A 26,414-nucleotide genomic window follows, 5' to 3' on the forward strand; every position below is an offset into this window, starting at 1 on the left:
ACCTGCAGGGAGAGAGGGATTTGGGGATCAGTTGAGTCCCTCCACACCCACCTCGCACCCCCACGCTGCCATGCACCAGCCCTGGGCAAGGTGCCCCAAGCTCACCTAGCGCCAGGCACCTGTGCCGTGGTGTCCCATGTTCTGCATCTCCAAGGTGTCGGGCACAGCGGTGCCGCTGGTGCCGGGCTCGTCCAGGCAGTCCCGCTCACTGCTGGCGAAGCCCTCAGGGCTGAAGCTGGGGTAGGAGCCAGGCAGTGTGGGGTGCAGGGCCACTGTCACCGATGCGGTGGCCGTGACGGTGGTGTAGCTGCCGGCAGGACCCTGCAGGTGGGTGCTGTAGGTGGGCAGGGCTGCGGCGGGGGCCGGCCGGGTGCCCGCTGGGCCGGGCTGCGGGGGATCTCGGGGCAGCGCGCTGCACGGCTCCCCAAAGGGCAGCGGGGCTGCAGGCTGAGGGCCAGAAGCCTCTTTCTTCCCCTGAGCCTCCAGGCTGTCCTTGTAGGGCTTCAGCACCTGGAGGGGGAGCATAAAGCATGAGGGTCCCCTGTCATATTGATCATCCCTCTGGCAGCAGCACCAGCCCCCATCCCGCAGCTCTGTGACCCTGTCCCTGGGGATGCAGGGGAGCTGGCAATGCCGCAATGGGTAGAGACACTCACAGTGATGCGGGGGAAGCTGGGGTCCTTGCCAGCCTCCAGGAGGATGTGTGCTGGGGCAGGGGGCACAACGAAGGGTCCCCGTGGGCTGCCTGGCCCCACGCTCTCCGTGTAGTGCTCCGTGTCAGAGGGCTCAGGGAAGGTGGCAGGCCAGGCTGGAGCGCGCCGGACGTACAGTCCCCCAGGGCCCAGACATGGGGGTATCGACTCTGGTGGGGGTAGGCAGGGGCCATTGTCCACCAGGGATGCCTGGGGAGAGAAGACAGGTCAGAGGAGCCAGGGACAGAGTATGGAGAAGTAGGGAGTATGGGTTGATGCAAGGATGGGGATGCGGGTGATGCCAGGTGAAGCAGGGATGGGATCAGGGAGGTCATGGGTCAGGGAGGGATGGGGGAAGTTGTGTGTGGAACAAAGCAGGAACAAGGTATGGGAATGCGGGTGATGCCAGGTGAAGCAGGGATGGGATCAGGGAGGTCATGGTCAGGGAGAGATGGGGGAAGTTGTGTGTGGAATGAAGCAGGAACAAGGTATGGGGCAAGTAGGATATGGGTCAGAGAAAGGATGAGGTAAAAGAGGGATGGTACAGGGCAAGGGATAGACTGAGGTGGGTTCAAGATGAGGTTGGGACTGGACAAGGCAAAGATGGATAAAGGGTGAAAGGTGGGCAGGGAGAGGGGCAATGGGGGATGGAGAGACATGGGTACAGGGCTGGGGAGGACGAGGGAGAGGTGGGATGGAGGGGTCTTGTACCTCAGGGGGTGGCCCGATGACAGAGAGCAGCACGGGCAGCAGCACCAGCCCGTTGAGCAGCCCCAGCAGCGTCAGGATGGTCAGCACCGCAAAGAAATACCTGAGGGGAGCACAGGCACATGGGGTAAGCAGGCACAGCCACCATGAACCTGTCCCATTGCAAACATGGCTTCTCATGCCACAGCCCGTGGCCCTGCCATGTCTCCCCAGCCTCCAGGCAGATGGAATGGGAGTCCCCAGCAAGATGTCCTGACCAGCTACCCCACATCCCCACTGCCAGACCGGGGCTGCCACACCCACCAGCCCCCACTGCCAAAGCTCTTGTAGGGCAGCACGTGGCTGATTTACCCTTTTTCAGTGCTCACCTCATGATGAAATCAAACTCGGAGCCAGCCAGCATGAGGACACCCAGGAGGGTGGAGACAGCACCATCCATCACAGGCGCAAAAGTGTGCTCCAGTGCTGCGGCTGAGCGCACGTTCCTGCTCCCTGCAGCTGTCAGGAAGCCCTGAGGGGGATGGAAATGTCAGGCGGGGCTGTCCCCATGTGCCACCTGTGATGGGCCACCCATTAGCACATGGCCAAGGGGGTGAGGGTGCCAGGGAGTGGGAACTGGGATCAGCCTGTGCTCACCAGGGCCACGTGGACAGTGAACTCCACACCGATGCCCACCGAGGCAATGAGGATGACCACAGGGATGGCGCTCAGCTTGATGCCCATCAGCCCCATGATGCCAAACAATTCCACAGCAATCATGGCCAGGATGGAGACCTGGAGGGTGGTGGGGACAATGAGAGATGGCTTTGATTGGCTGTCCCCTCTCCGTGGCAAGCCTGATCCTACTCCATATAGGGCAGTCTCACCTCAATGACCCTTTTCCCTCTATTTGGGGAGTCCCTCTGTCCCATCTTCTGAGGGTAGCCCTCACCCTGTTCTGAATGGATGTCATCAAACCCCTGCCAACTACACACATTCCCGTCATAACAAGTTCCCTGATCCCTCCTTGTGGCTCCCCCAACAACTGCCATCTCCATATGGGTGTTCCTGTCACACTCTTCTGCAGGGATGTATCCAGGGTCCCTGTTCTCTTCATCAATGACATAACTGATCCCTCCGTTCAGGAGTCTCCCACCCACTGCCACCCTCATATGGGCATCCCTTCCCCCCAGGGTGCCCCTGGCTACTCCATCACCCAACTCCCATGAAGCAGGTACCCAGGACCCCTCGGCAGGACGGGAGAAAGGCTGGATGCCCCCGACGCCACCCCTCAGGACCATCCCGTGCATCAGGGTGCGTACTCACGATGATGCCGGCGGTCCAGGGGTTGAGCAGCAGCAAGGCGCAGACGAGGAAGGTGCAGGCCAGCAGGATGCTGATGGCCAGCAGGAACCAGTGCCGCAGGCCGATGTACTGCTCCCAGAAGAGGAAGGGGTAGCCGCTGGGGTAGCTGAGCACGCCGTGGCGCTGGGCGGCCTCCTGGCAGATGGCCCGAACGCTCTCGATCGCCTCCACGAAGTCGGACGTGCGACGCAGCCCGCTCAGGTAGAAAGGGAACTGGGCAAACTCCAGCGGCTGGGCTGCTGGGACTGGGGAGGAGATCACAGGCAGTGTGAGGGTATGGGCAGTACAGGTGTACAGGCAGCATGAGAGCACCACGGTCACACCAGCCTGAGGGCAGCACAGCAGCCTGATGCCTGGCTGGCTACCACAGGTCTGGGGAGGGTGTAGGGAACAGACTGGGATCACGGAGGAGGGCAGGGCATTTCTCTGCCTGTAGGATTTCTGTGCGTTAGTGGGTTACTCTTTGCAGTGAGATGCTCACGGGATGGAGCAGGCGTGTGTTGCTAAGGGCATAGGGAATGCACAGTGGGATGCTCAGGGTGTGGGGTACAAGAAGACAAGAGGAGAAGGGTTAAGCATGGGGAAGCAAGGCAGTTTACCACCTCTGCCTGTAGGATTTCTGTGAGTTAGTGGGTTACTCTTTGCAGTGAGATGCTCACGGGATGGAGCAGGCATGTGTTGCTAAGGGCATAGGGAATGCACAGTGGGATGCTCAGAGTGGGATGCAAGAGGACAAGGGTTAAGCATGGGGAAGCAAGCATTTACCAGATGGGGTGAGGGATGTGAGGGGTTTCCCGTCAGGGCAAAAAGGTGTGGGGAGTGGGATATTCTGCAGGAGAATGCCAGGGGCACAGGGGACCCATGCTCACTCACTTCGCAGGTTCTCGCCCGTGGTGTCGTACTTGTCATGAATCCACTCGGGGGGTGGGGGGTAGAAGTTGGCCTGGGAGGCAGCAAAGCCCAGGGGGTCGTTGCTGGCCCACACCGTCAGGCAGATGTAGAAGGTGTCGGGGGGGATGATGCCATTCTCGTCCACCAGTCGCCGCGTGGTCAACTACAGGAGAGACCAAGAGCGGGCATGAGCTGGGCAGCTGGGGCAGAGACATCCCAGCCCAGTCAGCCCAGCCCTGCCACCACTCACCTGGTTGAAGTTGAAGGGCTCCTTCTTGTTGCCAGTCTGGATGAGGAGCTTGTAGGCCAGTGCCCCATCCTCGGAGCCGTTGCGGTAGCTGTCATGGGTGATGCGCCCGGCCTGCCAGTCCCTGTCAAAGGTGGCCTGGAGCCCTGGGGATGCAGAATGGGGGGTAAGCATCTCTGGGGACACAACACCCTGCACACCACCCCGTGTGACCCAGGGAGTGTGGTGCCAGAGGGATGGGCACACAGAAACCCCAAGGCTCAGCTTCCAGTGCTGGGCACCTTGAGACCATCCTCCCCAGGGCACTGCACACAAGGAAAGGCATTCCCCGGCCAGTGGGGAGCATGCAGGCTGAGGAGAGGACTGTCAGACAGGGGAGGTCATGGAGAAGAGGCATGTCCCTCACCTCTCAGCCAGTCCTGGAAGTAATGGAGCCACATTTTAGGCAGGTCGCGGTTGCCCTCCCGCACCACGTACTTGACGGTGCTGAAGGCCTGGTGCAGACTCAGCAGGGCAGCCTGGGCACCCGGGTAGTGGAAGCCACCCTTAGTGACAATGAACATGTTGTAGAAGGAGAAGTACTTGAACTGGGCCGAGATGAAGGCGTGTGCCTTGGTGTCCCGAGGCACAATGTCTGTCAGGTAGAGGCCATCGTGTACCATGGTGGTGCCATAGAGGCTCAGCCCTAGCAGCGCCAGGAACAGCACCACCACTACCACCTGTGAGGACAACAGGGGGTCAGGAAGAGTCCTGTGCCACCCACCCATCTTGAGTGGCACCACCAGGGCTGCCCCCTGCTCACCTTGGTCCGGGTTCGCAGAAGGAGTGGGGCGTATTTCTCCCGGGCGAAATCAGCGAGGCTCCAGCGGCAGAAGGGCAGGGGGACACACTCCCGGCCACCCTTGGCCTCATCCAGCTGGGACAGCAGGTCCCGGGTGGAGCTGGATGGGGCGAAGACCTGCGAGCCCAAGGGATCGGTGTGGGGCAGGAGGATGGCAGGCGAGGTGCACACCTGGGAGGTGGGTGGCAGGACGGTGACAATGTGGTGGCCCGAGGGGTCACATCGGGTGAAGGCTTGCACAGTGGTGGTGATCTGGGTGCTGGTGGCCATGCCGGGGTGCCCATAAGGAGATGGATGGCAGGCATGGTTGTCGTTGGCATCAGCAAGCTCTTGGGGCTGGATCTGGATGACCCTTGAGGAGCAAGGGCTGCGTGGAGAAAATGAAGGAGGAGAGAGAGAAGGATGAGATGTTTAGTCACCCCGTCTTCTTTAGGGACCTGTGGGGTCAGAGCCAGCCCAGCCAGCCCAGTGCCAGTACCTGTAGAAGCAGCAGAGGATGTCGAGCCGGCGTTTCTCCCGGCGGTGCAGGTCCAGGCTCAGGATAGCAGGGAAAACGAAGAGCACCATGGCGAAGTTGAACACAACCACCACTGCAGCCTGCAGGTATTGGGGGACATGCGTCAGAGCAGGGTCTGCCATCCCTTCCCATCCCCTGGAAAAGGGACCGTGGCCCTACCTGGAGGGAGAAGGCACGCAGGGCAGGGATGGGCACCAGGGCTGCCATGAAGAAGGCGATCATGTTGCTGACAGAGGTGAGAGCCACACTGGTCCCCGTGCGCTTCAGACACTCACCCGTCCGCTCCTGCAGGGACAGGAGGGGTGATGAGAGGGACCACAGGGAGGCAGGAGGAGGCTGAGAAGCCCCTGGGCAGTGCTCAGTGCTCACCTTGAAGGGGATGTGCTGGCTCGTCTCGGTGAAGGCGTGAGCCAAGAGGAACATGTCATCCACCCCAATGCCGAGGGCCAGGAAGGGCAGGACCTGCCACAGAGCAGCTGGCGTGAGCAGAGGGACATGGCCACCACCTGAGAGGGGACTGGGCCACCCCTGAGCCCTCAGGGTCCCGCCCACCTTACAGTACCCAGCTCTTCCTCCAGCACATACCTGGGTGGTGGCTGCATTGAAGGAGATGCCCAGCAGTGAGCAAAGCCCCAGGCCAGAGGCGACGGAGAGAGCCACAAGCAGGACCCCAGCCAGGCCCACAGCCCCCTGGGACTTGGAGCAGTCCCACCGCAGCATGGTGACACAGGCGTAGGCCAGCTGGAAGAGCACAGAGGGTTAGCAGGGACCTGGGGGGAGATGGAGGGATGGCAGAGGACAGAGGGAAGGGGCACACGTACCATGAGGAGGTAGCCCCCAGCCACCCGGATGACGCTGACGTCAGAGAAGGACTTCATGATGTCGTTGAGCGTGGTGGTGGAGAAGGCGTGGACACTCTGTGTGGCGTTGGGAGGGATGGAGTCCTGTGCCAGCTGCCAGAGGTGCATCCCATTAGAGGAGTCAGGAGCCCCCACTCTACAGTACACCCACCCCACAGCCATTCAGGGTGTCAGCATCACCACTGACAGTCCCCAGGGATGCACTGGACTAAAACAGAGTAGTGACAGAACCCGTGGCCACATGAAAACCTGAGCACAGAGGGATGCCATGCACAGGCTCACCCCTGCCCAGCCCCATGTGGGGGCTGTTCCCGGTGCTCACCTCCACGAATTTCCTCTGCCAGGCCTCCAGGATGGCTCCTGCCTTCTCCTCGCTCCAGCTGATATCATGGATCTCGTAGTCATCCTTGAAGTGCTCATAGAGCTGCCGGGGGCTCATGAGGAGGAACATGGTCTGCAGGGCCTCGGCGCTGGGGGACAGGCACGCACCTCGCTGGGACCGGCTGCAGCGCCCCAGGATGCAGGAATGGGTCCATCCCCCACCCCACGGCACCCAGCCCCACCTCAGACCCCAGGAGAGGACCCAGCCATCCTGCCTCCTTGCTCTGCCTTGCTCACTGGCCCCACACACCCACCAGCCTCTGAGACAGCCCCAGAGCCCCTCCTGCAGCCAGGGCAGGTATGCTGCCCTGTGCCTGGGGATGCCCACACCACAGCAGCTCTTACCGTAGCAGCTTGCCCTGGGAGTCTTTGGTCGTGCCACCTAAAATCAGCTCCTGCTGCCAGCGCATGAACTTCCTGGAGAAGCCGTGGCAGCCCCCCGAGAGCTCGGCCGGGATGTCGGGGCTCTGTGGGAGCAGGGGACGTGTCAGGATTGTGGGGCAGGCAGAGCAGTAAGCCCCCACACCCAATCCTGGTGCTCACAGACTGTGACCCACCTGCTGGCTCTGCTTGTTGGGGGCACTGGAGGGACACTGGGGGTCCCGGGGGTCCAGGCAGGGCCGCTCCATGTAAGCCTGTCCCACCTCTGCCTTGTCTAGCAGCTCTTTGAAGCCTTCCAGGGATGTGAACTGCCCCAGCTCCTCCATCAGCTGCAGAGGGTCCAGGTTGCTCCACTGGATGTCCGGGCGGCCCCTGGGCAGAGAGCAGCACTGGGGTCATGGGGGATGCCAAAACCCACACGCAGTACCACCACCACTACTGCCAGCCCATCCCAGGGGTGCTGTGGATGCCCTCGCAGGCAGGATGCGGGATTGCAGAGGAGCATCAGCTCCCAGCACATCCCTTACCCCCTCCGGGGCCGCCCGCGGAATCCCCCGTGCCCTGTGCTCCACAGCGGGCCGTGCCCCGAGTCAAGTAGCGTGCCTGATCCTGTTAGTCCGGGACAAAGCGGGGGGAGCCGGCCCTGCTGCCTGGCCCCGCTTTGTGTGAGCAGTCAGGCCGATTACTGCCCGTGGGCTAACATCTTGATAGAGGGGAGCAGGCAGGCAATAGCTCCCAGCATCCCTTACAGCCCTTCCTGCCATTTTCCCCCAAGGTGGAGAGTTTGGGGCTCAGCAGAGGTCCTGGGGGCTCAGCACAATACTGGGAGCTGGGCGTGGAATAGGTTCTTGGAGGGCCAGCAGGACTGCAGGGGACTTGGGTACCCAGGAAAATGGTTTTTCCCATTGCCTGCAGATGCTCTGCTCCCTCCACCCCAGCCTGGGGAGCTGGGGGCCAGCTTCCAGCCTCACTCAGCTTCTTTTTTAAGACAGAAAGGACACACAAAAAAGCCAATAACCCAGCCCAGCGCTCCAAAGAGGGGAAGAAAAAGCCCCGAGCAAGTGTGGGCTCTGGGGAGAAACACAGCCTAATAATTCATGAAGGCTGGCTGGGCCAGAGCCGGCCGCTCGAGATTCCCACATACCAACCGGAGCTGCTGCTGCTTCCAAAGAGAGCCCCTTTTATCTGCTTTCGCTTGCTTCACTGAGCCAGGGCAAATCCTTTTGTCTTTCCATAGATTGCTGCTCTTTGTTCTCCCAGCTCCCACCCCGCTCACCCCTTGGCGTTAAAAAGGGGGACGAGTCCCCAAGGGCCGGCCGCGCTCAGCCGGGGTGCCCGCCCGGGCATCCCTGGGCTGCTAGGAGAGATGAGTCCCGTGGCTGCTCCAGTGCCACCCTGCCTGCCACGGAGCTCAGCCCCAGAACGCTGCCCAACCCGGCAGACAATGCCACCAGCATCCCATCTGGCACGGCCACCCAGCCCCACCTGCTCCTGCTCCCGGCGCTCCCCCAGCCTGGGATGGGGAGAACCTGAGGTCCTGGGGGGGCAAAACCAGCCCCTAGTCCCGGCTGGGGAGGCTGCGGCCCCCTTCCCCCTCCTCCCGTCCGCAGCAGCCTGAATAAGGCCACTATTTCATCTATTTGGCAAGGGGCAGCTTTCAGAGCAGCATTAGCATGAGAAAGCACGGGGCTGCGTTTGCTGACAATGCACAAGCCGCCCCAGCTCTCCCGGACAAACACACGCGTAAACAGAAGGAATGTGGGGGAGGCTCCTCCGGCCCAGCCCGGGGTCCCCAGCCCCAGCACCACGCCAGGAGCTGGCTGGGAGTCACTCGCCACCCAGCACAGGGACTCGGTGCAGCTCAGCAGTGTGGGTGCCCCTCACAACCCTGACACACACGAGGTGCTGCCAGGGGCGGGAGAGCATGGCAGGGATGGGATGGGATGGGATGGGATGGGATGGGATGGGATGGGATGGGATGGGCAGTTCCTGCCTGTGGGCTGCAGCCCCCCTGCAGCAGTACAGCCCTACCTGTGCCACTGAGGCCAGGCAGGGGAGGGAGGACAGGGACCTGTCCCCAGAGTTGTCCCAGTGTGACAGGAATGATGGTGGGACCAACCTAGGGCTGAGCAGGACAAGCTGCAGCAGCACTGAAGGAGCCTGCAGCAGGCAGAGGCAAGCTGCAAAGTGAGGTCAAGCACAACCCCCTGGCAGCATCCCCAGCTCCTGCTCCCACCCAAGGCCCCCCACAGCCCAGGACAGCTCCCCACACACTCACGGGAGATAGGCTGAGCCTCCCTGCAGCTTGGAGCCTTCCCAGAAGCAGTCCAGTGGTGTCAGGATCACACAGGGGAACAGCTTCTCTATCATCTGTGGGAGGAGATGCGAGGGGTCAGCAGGGATGGATCAGACCCCCCGGCTCCCCCCGCCTTGCTGGGCTTTCCAAACCCGTGCCTTCCCACATCCAGCCAGCGGTGCCTTCCCAGCACCCGGGGCTGACAAGCCTGTCCCCAGCACAGCCCCTCCACCGCCGTTCTTTGAGGGACTGATCCCGCGGCTCCAGAGGGCCATCCACGAGCAGCACTCACCCTCTCGATCATGCCATTCTCAATGATGGGGACACCCGACTTGTAGCAGATCTTGTTCAAATCCCACGATCTGGAAAGGCAGAAGGAGGAGCTGAGGACGGGCATATCCCACAGGGGACACGGCCAGGGGCAGAGGGATGTGCAGAGCACGGCGGGGGTCCCGTCCCCCATCTGGAGCCGGACTCACTTTCCGTACAGCGAGACTTGAACCTTGCTGGCGGCCAAGGCCGCCTCGAGGTGGAGCTGCAGGGCCTCCTGTGTCAGGATGTTATCACCATCCTTCTTCGGCGTCTGGATCAACATCTGGGAGGTGTAGACGGACTCCTCGCCCAACTTCTCCTTGGTGTAGCGCAGCTCCTGGCTCACCCGGCTGCCCGCTGTGGAGGGGACCATGACGTGCCCTGTCAGTGCCTGGCAGGCAGAGCCTCCATCCCAACAATGTGCCCTGCCCATCAGAATGCCCAGGGAATGGGATGGGCAGAATCAAGGCCGCAAAGCATGAGATGGTGCCATGATCACTCACAGGGGCTTCCTGGTGTGGGGTTCCCCAATCGCTGCATCCTCTGGGTGCTCACACCCAAGGGATCCAAACAGGGACCACCTCAGAACACACTGGACCAGGCATCCCCCTTCCCACCAACACTGCACCCAGCCCCAAAGCAGCTTGTTGGCTTTGCTTTCCCCAGAAAACACCCACAGACAGATGGCTGGTGAAGCAGAGTGGACCCAACCTGTCCACTTCCACCCGTGCACTGTGGTGGGTGTTGCAGATGCCCAAAACAAGCCCACAAAACAGGAAGCGAAACTGGGGGCACCCCAGCCCAGCCCAGCCCCTCCATGGCACCCCAGGGCAGGCAGGGAGCGTAGGGAGAGGCAGGCACCCCAAAGTCCCTGCAGGTGTAGGCTGCCCCAGCAGGGTTTGGGGACAGGGGAAGGAGGTGGTGCTGGGGACGTCTCTGGGCTCTGGGATCTGTCCCCCTTTTTGGGGACAGGGGAAGGAGGTGGTGCTGGGGATATCGCTCTTCCCTGCCAGGGCTCTGGGATCTGTCCCCCTTCGGCAGCAGGAGAGCTCTGAGCACAGCAGGGCCAAGGCTTCCAGCTGAAGCCACCATTTGCGGCTGCCTCCCCTCCCAGCCAGCGTGGCTGGGGCTGGGAGCAGCCCTGCGCGGTCTCTCGCATGGCTGAGCACCAGCCCAGGGACAGCTGTCCCCATCCCCTCCGAGTGCAGGGCTCCCACCCCGCCTGGCATAGCAAAGGGGAGGCAACACAGCCCAGGGGAGGGTGGGCAGTGGATCCTGAGACCCCTCCCAAGTGCACCCTTGGCTGCCCTGCTCCAGCCCCTGCCCGCGGTGGGAGGGATGCTGTCCTGGCACATCCGGGGTGTAGCCCCCATCATCCCAGTGCCACCCGCCGGGGTACCCCAGGATGCCCAGCGTGGGATGCTTCCCAAGGCAGTGCTGCTGGCAGGGGTGAGGCCAGCTCCTGCCCAGCGCCGGGAAAGCGAGGGGAGGTCACGATTCATCTGCACCAGGATGCTCCCTCAGCAAGGGGCGGGCCCCGGCGGGCCTGGCCCTCCGCCAGCACCGAGGAGGCCAGAGCGAGACCGCAAATAAGGAGCAGAATCTTCCCTTTTAATGACTTATTATATGGGTTGGTGTTTTGGTTGTTTTTTTTTTTTTTTCCCCTGCTTTTTGGGAACGGGGAGGGCAAAGCATCTTTATTGTTCCTGGCTGGGCCAGGGAGCAGCTGGTGTCCATCAGATGCCAGTTGGGATAGAGGTTGTGCCAGGGACAGGGAGGGGGGGACACGGCCGCGGCTTTTGTGTGTGTGTCAGAGGGGACAGCAGCACCCAGGGCGAGGGGACGAGGACACGGCGAGGGTGGGTGTCGGGGGCTGGGGGGAAGTGGGACGCCCATCCTGTTCCCAGCAGGCTGGGAGGTCGGGCAGGAGGTGCGCCAAGCTGCTCTGATCTCAGCCGTGCCACCCACGCCGAGCCCGGGCGGGAGGTGGGACAGGGCCATGGGGGGTGGGACAGGGCCATGGGGGGTGGGACAGGGCCATGGGGGGTGCCCGGCAGCGCTCGGCTCCCGGGGGATCATCCCGCTACGCCCTGCCCCGCCGGCATCTCCGCCCAGCGCGGCTGCGGGAGGAGCCACACATCTGCAAGCACGGGGTGGGGGCGAGCCCCCCGAAAAATTAAAGAGGAGGGGAAAAGGAAAAAAAAAAAAAGAGAGAGAGAGAGAGAGAGAGAAAATAAAAAGCCGTCCCTTGTAATTAGTGTTAATTTGGAACAGGGCACTGCGAGCCGTCAGCAAGCTTCAAAGGCCGTGAGGAAGCCTCAAATTCCAACACCCTAATTAACCAAAGAGCAACATGAAAAGACAAGGCAGCGCACACAGGGCTGCCAAGGACACTTCAAACGGGCGCGCCCGCCGGCCGGGCAGCCCCGAGCGGGGCGAGCCGCCCCACGCCGCCCCCCGGCCGGGCAGGGGCTGGGCACCCCCGCACCAACAATGAGCACGTTAATGAGGAACTGTATGTAAATTCTTCCTTCTTGTTGTTGTTGTTGTCCTTGTGTTGTTGGGTTTTTGTTGTTTTGGGTTTTTTCTTTTTTTTTTTTTTTATTCCAATTAACAAAGGGAGCCCTTGGCTTTTTCATGCAAAGGGCTCTCTGGTTCCAATCAGGCGTCCGGTCCTGCTGACTAACAGCCTGCTCTGCTCCGCGGCAGGGTTTGGCTTCACTGCGCTGGACCCCCAGCTCCCTCCAAAATCCAACAGCAGGGCCTGGGGGCAGGACAGTCCCCCGAGGCAGCAGCATCCTCGCTGGGCTGGGCATTGCTCCTTGGCACCCTGCCTGGAGGGGCTGTGGGTGCAGGCTCAGTTCTGGCTGGACGGTGGATGGGGACCCTACACCCACTTGCACTCCGATCACCTGGGGTGCACAGCAGGGGACAGTGGATGCTAAGGATGGGCCAGGGTCCCTGGCAGCGTGTGTGGCTGCCTCCCATCCACGGGCCATGCCGGGGGAGCCCTCTCCGTAATTACAGCATCCGCCACAAAATTACAGAGCAGGGCTGGAGCCTCCCTGCCCCCTTCCCGGCCACCCTGGCTGAGCCATTCCGCTGCCACTGCACCCCAAACCCTCCTGGCAAGGACCCGCAGCCACGGCACTGCAGCCTCACACAGCGGGACCAACTTGTGCCCTCACTGCTCCAGCCAAGACACAGCCTCAGCCCCTGTGCTGCCCTCCTGCCCTGGCAGGGTCTGATCCCAGCTCATTCCACATCTCCCCAGGGGTAGCCAGAAGCTCCCAGACTCATCTCAGAGGGTTTGGGGTCAGCCCATGCCAGGTCCTGCTGCCCACAGTGCAGTTGCAAGCCCCCCCAGCCCGGGGCTGGCCCCCTTGCAGCCACCCTGCTGGTGGTGACAGCAAGGGGACCTCCCACCGTGCCTTCCCGGGGCAGGAGGTGAACAAACCCCGTGGTGCCCTGTCTCCAAGCATCCAAGGGTGGGGGGCAGCAGGCCGAGTGTGCCAGGGCAGCGTGGCTGGGGGGCACGGGGAGGGCAGTGGGTCCGGGCAGGCTGCCAGCCCCACACTGAGCCCTCCCTGCCTGGCAAGGCTGAGGGCCAGGGAGGGATGAGGGAGGTGCTGGGGACCACGGAGAGGTACCAGGAAACACAGGCTGCAAAGACCACTCTGTCCCGTGAGGCTGGGTAGAGGCCGTGGACAACAGCTCTGCCACCACAGTGCAGATGGCACCCAGGCACTGCCAGCGCTGTCACTGCTTGAGTGACCCGGGTGGGACAGGATGGCAGGGAGGGAACACTCCTGGCACACATTCTTGCTTGGCCCCCAAAATCAGGCCCTGTCCTGCCTGGTGTAATGGGGCTAGGGGATGTGACAACAAATGCTGAGCTGCAGACTGGGCTGGTGCACAGGGGATGCTGCAGCCCTGAGCCCAGCTGGGCCCACTAGCACAGGACGTGATGAGCAGCTCCCTTTCTACAGCACAACATCCCAATGCTAGGGCTGGAACCACCACAAAGGCACAGCTGGGAGTGGGGCAAGGTCAGGCCGAGATCCCCTGGGAAAAGCCATCCCATGGGGAACCCCTTTGCAGCACCCTCCGCTACAAGAGGCACCCACGGGGGCAATCGCAGAGCGAGCACATCCCCGGCAGAGGCGCCTGCCCTGCGCGATCAGAGCCCGGGGGCTTGGGAGGGATGGCAGAACCACCGTGCAGCTCCAGCCCTGCCCCGCATCCCGGCGGGAGGGGTCCCGAGGCACCGCCCCGAGCATCCCTCGGCCGCAGCTTCCCCGTGCTGAGCGGCGTGCAAGCCGGAGGCCACCTTCAAAGTGTTGTGGGGCGGATTAGCTGGATTAGGGAGGCAGTGAAAGGACCCATGCTGCTCCGGAGGAAGTCTCGCCCAGGGCACACTGAAAGAGCCATTTTTACCTGTCCCGGCCGCTACCGCCAGCCTCGCCAAAAGCCCGGCGGCCCCATCCTGTCAAAACACGTCCTGCCGGCCCATTCACCCCGCGGGAAGGGGGGCGGCTGCCTGGCAGATGGGTGCCCCCAGCAGCACCGAGGGGTCGGCGCTGCCCCGGCACCCCCAGCCCAGCGGAGGGGCTCCCGGCTCGGGCAAGAAGACGGGGACGCCTTCAAAAAGCCAGCGCGGAGGGGCTGAAAGGGCCCGTTCGGGGCCAGCTCCCCGGCCGCACTCTTTTGTTTAACGGCGAAGCCAAATTAATGTCTTTATTACCCCAAATCGGGGGGCGGCGGTTCCCAGGCAGGGAGGGGGAGCCGGGAGCTCGCACCGCCCCGGCCAGCGCCGAGGGGACAGCGCGACCCCCGAAAAAGAGAGAGGGGGGAAAAAAGGGGGGGGGGGAGAGGGGATTCAGTTGGGAACTATTCACCGCTAAGACTCCTGTCAGCATTGACATAAATTTCCACTGGTGTTGGCATTTAGGCATTTGCCATTTCCATATGTATAGGGCTGCCTGTACTAATTATGCTAATCACCCCCTCTGTTGGCTGCTGTGAAAAATGGCCACATTAGGCACTCCACTGCTTGCTAATGTCACTTAATGTGTGGTTGAAACATACATTCATCCCCCTCTGAATGGTGAAATTTTTCCACATTGCTGGCTTCATTCAGGCAAGAAATGAATTTTTTGAACTCAGACCACTTTTCCAGGCCCGAGGGAGAGGCAGATAATAAAACCCTCTTCTTGGGCCCTGGCGCTGCCCCCTCCCAGCCGCCAAATAACATTTAAAACACACAAAAAAAGAGCCCGTTCCCTAAGTCTGTAGATATGTCCAAGTTAAAAAAACATATATTAAAAAAAAAAAGAAAAAAATACTTTCTAGGAAATAGAAAAATATATAAGTTGAAAAGGAAAGCAAAATGGATAGGGGCAGATAAGCCACAGCCATCTGTAAAGTCTTCCAGTCTCTTTGGGTTAATTAGCAAAATTTTCCAGCCCAAAAAAGCTGACCAAGCTGTCAAGGAAGGGAAAAGGAAGAGCAAGAGGTTTTGTGCTCACCTCCCAAAGATAAATAAATAAAGGTGAACTGCCTGGACCCCATCTTCTGGTGGGTGGGGGGCTACTGGTGAGCCTCCTTCCCCCCCTCCCCTCTCGAGAAGAAAGGTTCTTTCAGAGCCAGAGGGGAGAGCCAGGCAGGCAGGTTTTTGGGATAACAGGGACCTCAGCACTTCATGGCAGCAACAGCCCAGCTGCTCCTCACTCCTCCCAGCCCCCGGGAATGGGGGCACAGTGTCCCCACAGATACCCAGACCCTGCAAACAGAGAGCACAGCAAGGTGCTGAAGGGAAAATCCCACCAGGCCAGGCAGGACAGTCCCCAGGCACCCTGGGCTGTCACTTGCCTTCCTGCAGAGCAATACCTGTGTCACCACACCCCAAGAGAAATGGGGACCCTCCTCCCCAGGACACCCATCTGGTGACAGAGCAGGGACCTGGCAGCCCAGGAGCCACCCCAGAGGAGTGAAGCTGGCTCTGGCCAGGTCCCAGCACGCATCCTGCTGCCCCAGACACGGGGACAAACTGCCATCAGAGCCCCCCAGCCCGTCAGCTCCAGCCACACACAGCCCCCCAGACTCACCCTCTCCTTTCTCAGCCCCTGCACAAACATCCCACCCCACAAACCCACCCAGCCAGCAACGAGACCACCCACCTCTCTGTGTGCCCACCCAGGAATGGCTGTGGCATCCCTCTCACCCCCACTGCTGCTGCCCCACACCCTCCACGGGACCCACCCAGCACAGTGGGGACAGGGGCTGGGAGGAGAGGCCACACAGACAGCGCTGAGGGCGTTCAACCCCGTCCTCGGCTTCCTGTCGGGGCTTTCCCATCCCCTGTGCCCCTCTCCCTGCAAACAGAGTCAGCCTGCACCTCCTCTCCGTCCTGGCCTGCCGCGGGGGGAGCTCCAGGCTGCATCCCAGCCCCGTCCTGGGCGCACAGGAACTGATGCCCTGCGCCAAGAACTGCTGCAGAGGTCAAGGAAGGACAGGAGCCACTGCCAAGAGGGTTGGGGGTGTCGCAGCTTTGTGCCCCAAGATGAGAACAAGAGAGCAAATTCCCCTCACCCCCATAAGATGCGTCCTATTTCATCCCACCAGCATATTCAGGGCGTCCATGACCCTTCCAGGAAAGGCACAGGGTCTTCTCCAGGGAGACTCAGCAGCTCTTTGAGAGGGCGACGGCTGCGCGGGGCGCTCGGCTGTTCCGGTTAGGAATTAACCCGGCCTTCCTTTGAACCAGCCCTCGGCGCTATAAATCAGGCAGACCCATTCACCACCCAGGGCTCTGCCTGCCCAGAGCTCGCCTCCCCGGCCCCTTGGCCCTAAAGACGCCCTGGGAGAGCCAGGAACAGCTGCCAGGTGTCTGGAGGTAACTCAACACTCGCCGCTAGCCGGGATTGCAAAGCCTCCGAGTGGCTAATTGCTTCGGAGGAGCCTAATTGAACATTTCCACAGTCGAGTCCAATTTATGGGGTGACACAGCCTCCTTCCATCTCCCAAACGGGGATACAGGTCAGGCATAACCCCAGAACACTGCAAGAACCCCTCAGCCAGCCCCCTGGTCTAAAGACATTCCCAGAACTGGGACAGGGGACCCTCTGTTTTCCCACTAGTGACCAGGATCACAGCCGAGGCTCAGGAGGACAGACCATCAGCATGGCCCCAGTGCTGACCCCAGTCGTGGGGCCAAAGCAGGGCTGCCCACCCTCTTCCCGTGTCTGGGGAGGAGTGGGATGGCACAGCAGCATCATGCTGCCATGGGAAGCAGCTCCCTTCCCTCCCCTGCTCAGCAGGATCCCAGCTCCCAGAGAGCTGAGCTCAGCCTGCAGTGGGGACTGCCTGGCACAGGGTCACACTCTGCTCCTGCAGCGCTGGGACCTCACCTGGCTGTGGTGGTTTGCGGGTTGGAGCATCACCACCCGCATCCCTGAGCCTGGCCGGGCAGAGGCAGGTGGTCAGGTGCAGTCACCAGAGGCTTCCTGGAACCTTAAACCATCCTGCCCCTGAGCTGGGACCCACTGGGCTAGGATGATGGGCCTGGGATTCTCTGCACACACCCCCTGCCCTCAGACACCCCACAGCACTGCCCCAGGGCTGGGAGGCACCACAGTCCCACAAACATCTCACAGACCCAGAGGAGGCAGGAGCTCAGGTGCCCAGCACCCTGGGGATCCCAAACACTTGGGACCAGGCTAATGGGATAGCAACTTTGCCAGCCAAGGAGCAAGAACTGTGCTGCTTCAGCCTGCCACAGTGGTACCAGGCTCTCTGCAGAGGACACCACTCCAACCCTGCCACACACGTGGGAACGTGAGAAAGCAGCGGCTGAGAAAAATCCCAAAGCAGCTTCAAGTGCTCTGGATGCAACCACAGAGTCTGGGCAATTGTGTTCCACTCTCCAGGGGCATCCCAGGCCCTCTGGCCCCGATAATGCCCACCCCACACCAGCAGGATGGGGTGCAGTGATCAGGGCTGGCCATACGCGGGGGATGCTTTGATCTCGCCAGAAAATGCAGAAGCTGAGGCTGGCAGTGAGGCAGGGACCTACAGATGGTTGTGGGGAAGGGAGGCAGCCCCACAGCTGACACACGAGACTGAAAGTGTCACCACAAGCCTTCCTTCCACATCCTGACCCCCGCATGCCACCCCACGGGACTGCAGCCATCTCGGACACATCGCCATTGGTGGCCGCAGGTTGTGCCAGCGCCGGAGGACGCTGGGGCTGTGCCACCCAGGAGCGAGGCACGGAGGGTCTGCCCCAGGAGCACAAGCCCGGGGGAAGAGCCCTCCCAGGAAGGACAAGGGGGGCTCTGAGCAGCACCCTCGGCGTGGCACAGCGGCCTCAGGCAGGCAGCACAGACCCAGAGCTGTGCGCAGACCCGGTGCCCCCACTGCCCAGGCAGGGGCAGGACGCCCCACGGCAGCGGGGTTTCACCACGGAGTACAGAAAAATAAAATTAAATCCAACTCCTGACACTGAAGAAGATGAGAAGCCATGAGAAAGAGAAGGTTCCTGAGAGAGGCCCCCGGCACCCACACTACAGCCAGACCGCAGCGTGGGGGAAATCCCCCAAGAGCAGCCGCAGTTGCTGCTGGCTGTGCCCGTGCGAGCAGGGAAGCACAGCGGGGCACAGGAAAAGCCGGGTTTCTGGGCGCTTCCAGCCGTCCCCAGGCTTGGCCCCTTCCCCATCCCGCTCTCCACCCTGATGTGCCGCAAGTCCCATTCCCCTTAACAGGAACAACCACAGCCGCTTTCCTGGCCACAGTTCTACAAAACGCTGACTCCTTGCTACCCCAAAAGCACAATAAAAATTCAATGGAGCCGGAGCCACGACCCAGAGTGAGGGAACCACGGAGGGAGCACGTCCCTGCTTCAGCAGCCACAGCTCAGGCGCTGGCTGGACCGGGAGGTATCACTGGATTTCTCTGCTACGTGTTGCAGTGGAAGGGGGTGATGGAGACGAGGGCTGGGGAGGGGGGACAAACATCCCTGGGGAGTGGGGAGCAGGTGGGAGAGCCGGGCATTCCTGGGCAGGGGTCCGTGCGTGCATCTGTGTGCAAGCAGCCAGGGAGCGCAGAGCTCTTTTTTTTAAATTAAAAAAAAAAAAAAAAAAAAAGGGGGTGGGAGAGCAAAGTTGCTTCTATTGTTGAACCAAATCCAAGAGTAGCTGAGGACCACACAGGGAGCGGGGCGTGGGGGAGGAGGCAGCGCTCCCGCACAAAGATGGCTGACACCCCTCCGCTGAGCAACATCTGCCCCTGCACAGCACCCCGCGGGGACCCCCGCCCGGGGATCCCCCCGCCGCGCCCGGCGGCACGGACGGGGCTGCGACCCGGGCTGCTGCCCCCCCGGGGGCCCCCCAAGGGCGAAGGGAGGCGCAGGGAAAGCAAATCCCAGAGCCGTGAAGCAGGGCTGCAGGGATCGGGGAGAGAAAATCCACGCTGGAGTTATTAATAACAAAGGAGGGGGATCAGCCGCTTCCACTCGGAAACGGGGATTTGCTCCCGCCTGACCCTGCCCGCGCTCCCGCTCCCCCCGGGCCGGGGTCCCGGGCCGGGACTGGCGGCTCCGGCTCGGCCCCGCTGCGGGGCTGCGGCCGTGCCGGGGGGTTCTTCCCACCAGGAAGGGGGTGTCCAGCACCGTCCCCGTCGCACGTGTCAGCACCTTCGCGCGGGGACCCCCGTCGGGACACGCGTGGGGGTCCCTCTTCAACCCAGCACCCGCGCACGGCGCAGCCCGAGCGGCCGCGCAGCCGGGACCCGGCCCGTGGGCACCCGCGGCCCCGGTGACGGGGCGCCCGGCGGCGGCATCCTCCTCTTCCTCGTCCCGCCCCGCTCCCGCGCTGTCACCTGCCTCCCGGCCGGCCCCGCACTCCGCGCCGCGCGTGGGGGACAAAGCCGCGGCCGCAGCGGCACCGGGGCCGTTCCCACGGGCGGCCGAGCCCGCAGGGCCGCGCTTACCTTCCACCCAGAGGTGCTCGATGTCGGTCTCGATGGAGGCCACCCGTAGTCCCACGGCCAGCGCCCCGAACACCAGCAGCCCCACGAAGAGCACCTTCCCGCAGTGCCGCTGGATCCGGCAGCCCAGGGCGAAGAGCAGCGCCTGAAAGCGGGCCCGCAGCCACAGCGGGGTCCTCTGGCCCACGGCCCTGCCCTGCGGAGGGGGCGAGGATCGGGTCAGCCCGGCAGAGGAGAGGGGAGAGCCCCTGCCCGGGGAAGGGGACCCGCAGCGGGGCGGGATGCCCGCGGCCGCCGCACTCGGCTTCGGAGCGGAACCGCGAAGCGCCGGAGCTTCCCCGAGCCGGGGGACGCGGGGGTCTCCGCACCCGCCCGGCCCGCCCCGGGCTCCTCCGCGCTCTCCGAACCCCCGTGCCCGGCCCGCCGCCCCCGGCAGGGCGGGCGATGCTCGCCCCTCACTCACCTCGGGCAGCGGCTTGCGGCGGGCGGCGCGGAGCGGCGGCGGCGCGGCGCGGGGGGGNNNCGCACCGCACCGGCCCCGCCGCGGGGGGGAGCGCGGCGGCGGCGGCACCGGGGCACCGGCACGGCCCCGCGCCTCCGGCACCGGCAGCCCCCCGCAGACAGCCCCGGGGATGGGCATCCCTCCCGTAAGCGGCCCCCAGGGTGGGTACGCAGCCCCCCGCCATAGTGTACCCCCGAGGATGGGCACCCGGCAAAGGAAAGCGTTCTTCTTCCACAGCGACCCCGCAGAGGGCAGGCAGCCCCCTGGAGATGCCCCAAGGAATGGCATCCCTCCTAAGGGTGTCCCGAGGGCAGGGTGCTGTGCGCACAGCCTCTCCTAGAGGATGCACGCCCCCCATAGCCACCCTCCTTGGTCCATACCCCCACATGCTCCCTCTCCCCAGTGCTGGGCAGACCCTCCCACCCACCCAGAGCCACCCCAAGGGACAGGTCTCCCCTCCAGGGCCAGGCATCTTTCCACGGCTACTTCCCAAGAGATAGGCAGCCCACTGTGGCCATCCCCCAAGGGCTTGGCAGCACCCTTATAGCCGTATCAAGGGGTAGTCAGTGTTCTCCCAGAGTCTGTGCATCTCTCTAGCAGCCATCCCAAGGGATGGGCATCTCTTCTTCAGAGACCAGGTATTCTCCCCCAAAGGACCAGGCATCCCAGTTAATACCTTTTCCCAACAAAATTCACCCCCTCCTTCCCCTCTCCACAAAAGCAGGGTGTCCACCCACCCCCAGTACCAGCTGCCCTGCCCAAAGGCCAGATATTCCTCCAGGCCATCCTGGGGGGCAGGGAGACACTCCACTCCTTGGGTGTACCCACAAGCACTGCCCCATCCCCTGCCATGGGGAGCCAAGCCCAACACCCCAGAGCTGGAGGTAAGGGGCACAAAAACCCCATCCATGGGGCACAGGAAGTGCAAAAGAGATAAATAGCACCCATAATTTGTGGGGTGGTTAGGACTGTTTCTTTGCTCATTTCACTCCCTTCTCAGTTCTTTATTGGATAGACCTGCTGCTGCTCCCAACGGGAAAGCTGCCCCAAGGAGCTGCTGAGGGCACCCAGCGGGGTTGGTAAGCCAACACGGAGCAGCACCCAACCCATGTGCAATCCCCCCATCACTCCCTTGGAGCAATGACGAAGATGCTCAACCTGGTGTTTCCCTCACCAAAAACGGGGGACACCCCAATAAATAAATGGAGTGCCTGGGGCAGCTTCTCCCCAGCCACAGCCCCCAGCAGCCCAGCCTGCTGCTGCCGAGCTCTCCTGGGCCCTGGCGGCACGTAAAGGGTTTCTGCCTCGTCCAGCGATAGGCCTGTAGCATCTGGCGTGTCCCCAAATACAGAAGGGAAACGGCTATTCAGCACTTCTGCAGCCTGATTGCTATTAACAGCTCCACCATTCCCTTTCCCGGTGGACCCGCACTACCGCTGGGCAGCTGCAGCTTTTTAGCAACTTAATATTTAAAATGTAAGTTGTCGTCCTCCTTTCCAGCAGGGATGGTTCTCCATCCCCATGGTCTCCATCGACTCCCTATCTGTCATCATTGGTTTCCACCTGGGCTCTCCCAGCTCTGCCCTGCACCCTGGGAAATGTCATTAATGTCCCTGGAAAAGTCATGGAGTGGCCCATGGAGACCCACTCAGTGTCTGCCAGGGGCTGGGGATGGGCTGGCTCTGCCCCATCCTAGGGTGCCAGGGGTTTTCCTAGACATGGGCACCCAGTGCTACAAGACCAGCTTCCTCACACAGGCTGGCACCAGGGTGCTGTGCCACAGGAGCACCGTGCAGGACAGGATCAGCCCTGGCATCCCTGCCTGCTCCACACCCTGCACCCTGTTCCACTGCCCTCCCACTGCCACCGTCGTCCCCAGGGACCAGCTGTCCCCCAGGACCTGTGTGCCCCAGAGGCCCTGTCACATCACGGTGACTTGCACCCCCAGCAAGAGGCCATGGGGCTTGGCAGAAGGGCAGCTGGCCTGGGGATCCCAAGATTTGCAACAGGAGTGACAATACCAGTGACAGGGCCAGATCCTGCTATGCCAGTGAGGATTCAAAACCCAACTGGAAAATGGCAGGACGGGGCTCAGCCTACCCTGCCCTGCCACCACAGAGAGGAGCTTGGAGTCTCCCTGCAGGGCACTTATTTCTCCCAGAGCCACCCGAAAGGGGACGGGGAGCCCTGCAGGCCACCGGCCCTGGGGAGCAGGATGGGGAGCAGGATGGGGAGCAGGATGGGGAGCAGGATGGGGAGCAGGGGCTCAGCTCGCACGCAGGGCGACTTCTCCTGCCGCTTCTTGCTGACCGGCTGTTTTATATCAAGGCGGGAGGGGGGATTTGCTGTTCTAGATGGTATTTTAATGGGCAGGCAGGCAGCTGGAGCCTGGGAGAAGCCTGCTTTACATTGTTTGGGGTTGTAACAAATAAATTCAATTAAAGGCAAATGGCTCCGCGCAGCCCCCACCCTGCGCAGTGTCTCTGCGGCACCGGCGGCTGCGGGTGCGAGGCGGGAGCCCCGCACAGGCGCTGCCCGGGGCTCTGCCCACCCTCGGCCCCGCCGCAGGGAGATGCCGGGGTGAGCTGGCAGGATGCGGTGGGAGCTGGCAAGGGCAGGGCACCGCACCCACAGAGTGCCCACAGAGAGGATGGAGCGCCCGGGGAGTCCACCCTGTCCCCACGCTGCGCGTCCCACCCCGCTGAGCAAAGGAGATGTGAAAATCCCCGTGGCAGGAGCCCGGCCACAGCGAGCACTCCTCAGGAAGGGCAGCCCGGGACAGCAGCCGCGGCGGGCAGCAGCATCCTCCGGGCAAGCAGAGACTGGGCAGAGGCTGGGGCGTGGAACTGAGCTTTGCACGGCCACCATGCAAAGCCCCAGAGCCCCATGGCCGGGGGGAGAAGCAGAGGGGACTTGGCAGGGACATGCCAGAGCCTCAGCACGCTGTAAACAGCCGCCGCCGCAGCAGCAACTCCTCTGCCGGGAGCCAGCGCCGGGCGTTAGTTAGCTGGAAACCAGATGGTGCTCTCCCAACCACCGGCACAGCCCGCCGGCCACGGCCCGGAGCCAGGCACAGGCTCCAGGGACCCCAGGGCTGCACAGCACCCAGAGCTGGGGGCGCAGGAAGGCCCCACAGATGGACAGGGAGTGTCAGTGTGTCCCCAGCCCCAGCCAGTACCATGTGTGTCCCAAGGCATGATGTGTCGCAAGGGATGGAGAAGGGAGGCAGAATCCACCAGAGGGGATTGGAGGTTGGGTGTTAACATCCCTCAAAACGCCCATGCATCGCTGGGTGCCACACCGTGCCTCAGTTTCCCTCTGCCTCCCAAACGGCAGGGAACAACCAACAGCTGGTTCGCAGGTCAGAGTCCACCTCATCCCTCCAGATAAGGATAAGATAGGGAAGAGATAAAGCCCCATCTCCGTGGCCAGGGGAAGCCTGAGCAGTCCCTGGCACATCACACCTGGAGAAACTCTCCGTGGTAAATACAACATGGAATACAGACAGCAAGCCCCCATCCCAGCACCACCAGCAGGACCTGGGGCTCCAAGCTCTTCCCCACTCCCCAGCGGTCTTGGGAGCAGGTGCACCGAGGGGGCATAGTGGACCCATCCCAGCCCTGGGATTTTGGGGGGGTCTGCAGCAAGAAGACAAACAGCCGGGGCTGGGGAGGGGCCGGGGGGAAGGATGGCATCCCTGGTAGCCGTGGCGGGGGTCCTGTGGTGTTTACAGAGCTTAAAACCCGCCTAAGCCCCGCAAGGCCACGGCGCACAATAGTGTGTGGACGTGGTGACACCGGCCGTCCCCACACCACCTTGGAAGACAGAGAGCCCTGCCACCCACCGCCAGCACCGGGATTAATTATGATAATGTAGTTCTTTCCCCCTTTGTCACCCTAATGAATGGGCCCCTTTAGGATTTTAAGGCCTTTGTTTGGTGCCTCTTTACTGCGGTATTGTAGGATGGGGACTAGCAGGTGGCAGGTCCCCAAACAGCCCCTTTTGTCTCCTTTGGGGGCTGTTTTGTGGTGGGGTTGGGGAGGGGGATGCGAGGATGCACGAGCGGGGGTGTGCTGCAAGGGAGCTCCTGGACGGAGCCGTAGCACCCGTGCCATGGCTGTGGGGCCGTGGCACCCCACAGTGTGCATCGTGGCACTGGGGACCGCCGGCCCCGGCCGTGCCCCGAGCCACCCGTGCCCAGGCCTGCTCGGTGGGCAGATGCGGGGAGCCACCGTCTGAGCCCCTGCCTTGATCTTTTACTGCCTGGGCAAATCAATTACCCAGCAGAAAAGTCTCTAAATCCCACCATAAAACCCGTTTAGCAGCCGCGGTGGCGCTCGCCAGGCCTGGGCAAAGCTCGCCCTGTGCCGGCACGGAGCTGGAGCGATTTTCCGCGGGGACAGTGGGTGACTGCTGCCGGGGAAGGCCGGGCTGCAGGCGCAGCTGCACAACAGCTCCCCACTCCCAGGAGGCAGATGAGGGCTCCCCAGGAGTCCTGGCAGTGCTCAGACCCTTCCGAGACCTCCACAGCTCCGCACCAGTCTGTCCCCCTCCACATCCCCTGAGTGCGGGAGCAGCTGGGGACCAGGGACAGGCAGCTGAGGTGGCACAGAGGCACAGGGAGCAGGGACAAGGCAGGGCACGGAGACACCCGAATGGCAACGCCCTGTGCCAGCGTGGATCCGTGGGCTTTGTGTCAGGGCCATTGGCTGTGCTCATGGTGCCACCACAGCTGTGATGATGGAGCCTTGCTTCCTTCTATGCAGACACATAGAAGCATCTTTAATACCAGTGCCAGCACAGGGATGACACCAGTACAGGGTTGAGGGGCCCCGGGGATGGTTAAAGTCCCCCTGATTGCAGGCTGGGCTGGGCGATTCCTTCAGGATGCCCAGGAGCACTGGAGATGCCGCATGGTTCAGCCTGGGGCAGTGTCAGGTGCCGGGCGCTGGGATCCCTCTGCTGTGCTGAACCTTCCGGCACACGGGACCCCGGTGCCACGTCCCCCCGGGGCTCCATGAGGAGGGGGGAGATCTTGGCCAGGCACTGCCGGGGGCTGCAAACTGGTGAGCAGCGGGGTGGTAAAACGGTGACAAGTAATTGGTGTCCCGGCCAGTCCTTTCATGCCGACGCCGTTTTATGGGTGAGGAAATTGCTTGTGAGTCAGGAACACAGGAGACAAATTTAGGAAGTGCTCTCTGAATGTGCCGGGGTCAGGCGCCGAGGCCGAGTGCTTGAAACCTGGGTGGCCTCGCCGCTCGCCCCGCGTTCCCCCCCCCGGCTCCTCGGCATGGGAAAGCAGACCTTTTATCTTATCACTGCTCTTCCGCCGCCCCGGCCTCCCCCGCACGGCCCCCTCCCGGCACAGCCGCTCGCGAGCAGACACAATGCGGCCAAACGCGCACCGCGACCCTCCGGCAGCGCCTGGCACGGGGCTGCTCCCACCCGCCTGCCACAGGCTCAGGATCCCTCGCGTCACTCCGCATTCCCTCGTCCAACGGCACCTGGCTGGCCGGAGGGCTGACACAAGGCGCCGTGGGATGAGGGGACATGGCAGCTTACCCCCTCTCGGGAATGAGCCCTGGCACAAGCTGCTGTGGCGCCAGGGATGCAGTGATGGGGAAACGCCGGTCTCCCTGTACCATGGGGTGGCTGCTCCTCATCCTGCTGGAGCAGGCAGAGCCCTCCGTGCTGCAGTGCTGCACCCTGTGCCAGCCTTCCCCACAGGCTGGGAAGTTGGCAGTCCCTTTTTCTCCCTTTTGACTGGGAGGAAAGGCCTCAGCCCCACTGAGGTGCACCCGAACACAGCTGCCGGCTACCTTGAGCGCGCAGCCCCCATCCCCGGCCGCGGCCGAGCCGCCGCATCGGGCGGTTTGGATGTATTTTTCTTGATCGCTGGCCAAGCACTCTCTCCTGCAAAGCAGCATGTTTCTCATTTTCTGTAGGTTTAACTCCAAATTAATTTGTAAGTGATCTAGGTTTCTTGTTCCCCGAAAGATACCTAATAGCGGGGGGAGAGCTCCTGCCAACCGAAACGTCTCAGCGGGTAAAGGAAAAGCAGGAAAAAGAATCCCAGGAACTGTGACCCCTGGTGGGTATTTAACAAGGTGTCAGGGCAAGGGATTTTCGGAGCCAGCTAAGTGGATGTGACACCGGCCCCGTGGGTCGGGACGGGGTGTGGGATGCTCCCGCCGCGGCAGAGTTTGCTGCTGCCAGGATCATCCTGATCCAGCCCTTCCTTAGGGGCAGCAGGAGCAGGGAGGGATGCTCAGCACTCCATTGCTTGGCGCTGGCGGGTGCTGCGAGCCGCGAGGTGGGAGAGAAGCTGTGAGAACAGGAGATGTTCGGGGCTGGGGCGAGCCGTCCCCAGCACGAGCCGGTGGAGGTGCCCTCGCTGGGGGACCAAGGGAGGGTATTCATCCCGGCCCAGGGCTGCGGAAGCGCTGGCGCCTGCAGGC

The 26,414-nt window shown here is 62.6% G+C and overlaps 1 protein-coding gene across 1 annotated transcript; it reads right to left on the minus strand.

The window, feature by feature from the left end:
• Positions 1-105: 105 nt before the first annotated feature.
• Positions 106-20,094, minus strand: PTCH2 (patched 2). Its single transcript, XM_039711815.1, has 23 exons — positions 19,918-20,094; positions 19,458-19,650; positions 9,638-9,827; positions 9,451-9,520; positions 9,141-9,232; positions 7,039-7,234; positions 6,827-6,948; positions 6,423-6,570; positions 6,062-6,193; positions 5,826-5,981; positions 5,610-5,702; positions 5,400-5,525; positions 5,202-5,320; positions 4,685-5,090; positions 4,289-4,601; positions 3,886-4,028; positions 3,618-3,798; positions 2,706-2,989; positions 2,037-2,174; positions 1,769-1,911; positions 1,404-1,503; positions 657-902; positions 106-510 (listed from the first exon to the last, which is right to left on the minus strand). The coding sequence occupies exons 1-23, from the start codon at positions 20,092-20,094 to the stop codon at positions 106-108; spliced, it is 4,173 nt and encodes a 1,390-aa protein (XP_039567749.1).
• Between the last annotated feature and the right edge of the window lie 6,320 nt (positions 20,095-26,414).

This window comes from Passer montanus, unplaced genomic scaffold (assembly GCF_014805655.1).
Source record: "Passer montanus isolate IOZ18808 unplaced genomic scaffold, ASM1480565v1 scaffold25, whole genome shotgun sequence".
In the NCBI taxonomy this organism is placed as follows: domain Eukaryota; kingdom Metazoa; phylum Chordata; class Aves; order Passeriformes; family Passeridae; genus Passer; species Passer montanus.